Source organism: Haliaeetus leucocephalus, unplaced genomic scaffold (assembly GCF_000737465.1).
Source record: "Haliaeetus leucocephalus isolate CR32 unplaced genomic scaffold, Haliaeetus_leucocephalus-4.0 Scaffold0, whole genome shotgun sequence".
Classification (NCBI taxonomy): Eukaryota; Metazoa; Chordata; class Aves; order Accipitriformes; family Accipitridae; genus Haliaeetus; species Haliaeetus leucocephalus.
Window position 1 is genome coordinate 8,924,269 of NW_010972436.1, and position 392 is coordinate 8,924,660.

The window sequence follows — 392 nt, forward strand, 5'->3', positions numbered from 1 at the left end:
CGCCTTCACCGCCCCCCAGAACCGGCCCAGAGCCTTCAGCCCCGGTGGCTCGTCCCTGCCGCCCCGCTATATGAGAGCCGGTCCGAGGACAGGGCGACTCGGCGCCTGCTAGGGCTGCTCTCCGCCGCCCGCCCCGGACTTTCCCACCGCCGACGAGGAGCGGCGCGCACTCCGCACCCCGGAGAGTTGTCTCGGCAGGCTCCGTGCTATGGCGAGGCTGCGGAGAAGCAAACTAGCCGCTGGATTTCTATTACTTTTCCAGTGCCTGAGCGAGCGCTGCCAGCCGGCCGGCGGGGAGACGCCGAGGCAGACCCGCGGTAAGCGAGGCCGGTACCTGCCGGGCGGGGCCGGCCCGGGGCAGCGCCGCGGAGCCCGGGGCAGGGCGGCCGGGC

At 73.7% G+C, this 392-nt stretch overlaps 1 protein-coding gene across 1 annotated transcript in view; it reads left to right on the top strand.

Moving 5' to 3' along the window:
• The first annotated feature begins 159 nt into the window (after nucleotides 1-159).
• Nucleotides 160-392, top strand: part of PLXDC2 (plexin domain containing 2) — a 278,226-nt gene continuing 277,993 nt past the window's right edge. The window contains exon 1 of the mRNA XM_010579409.1: nucleotides 160-317. Coding sequence (XP_010577711.1) covers nucleotides 209-317 — 109 coding nt within the window. The 5' untranslated portion in view covers nucleotides 160-208. The remainder of the gene's footprint in view (nucleotides 318-392) is intronic.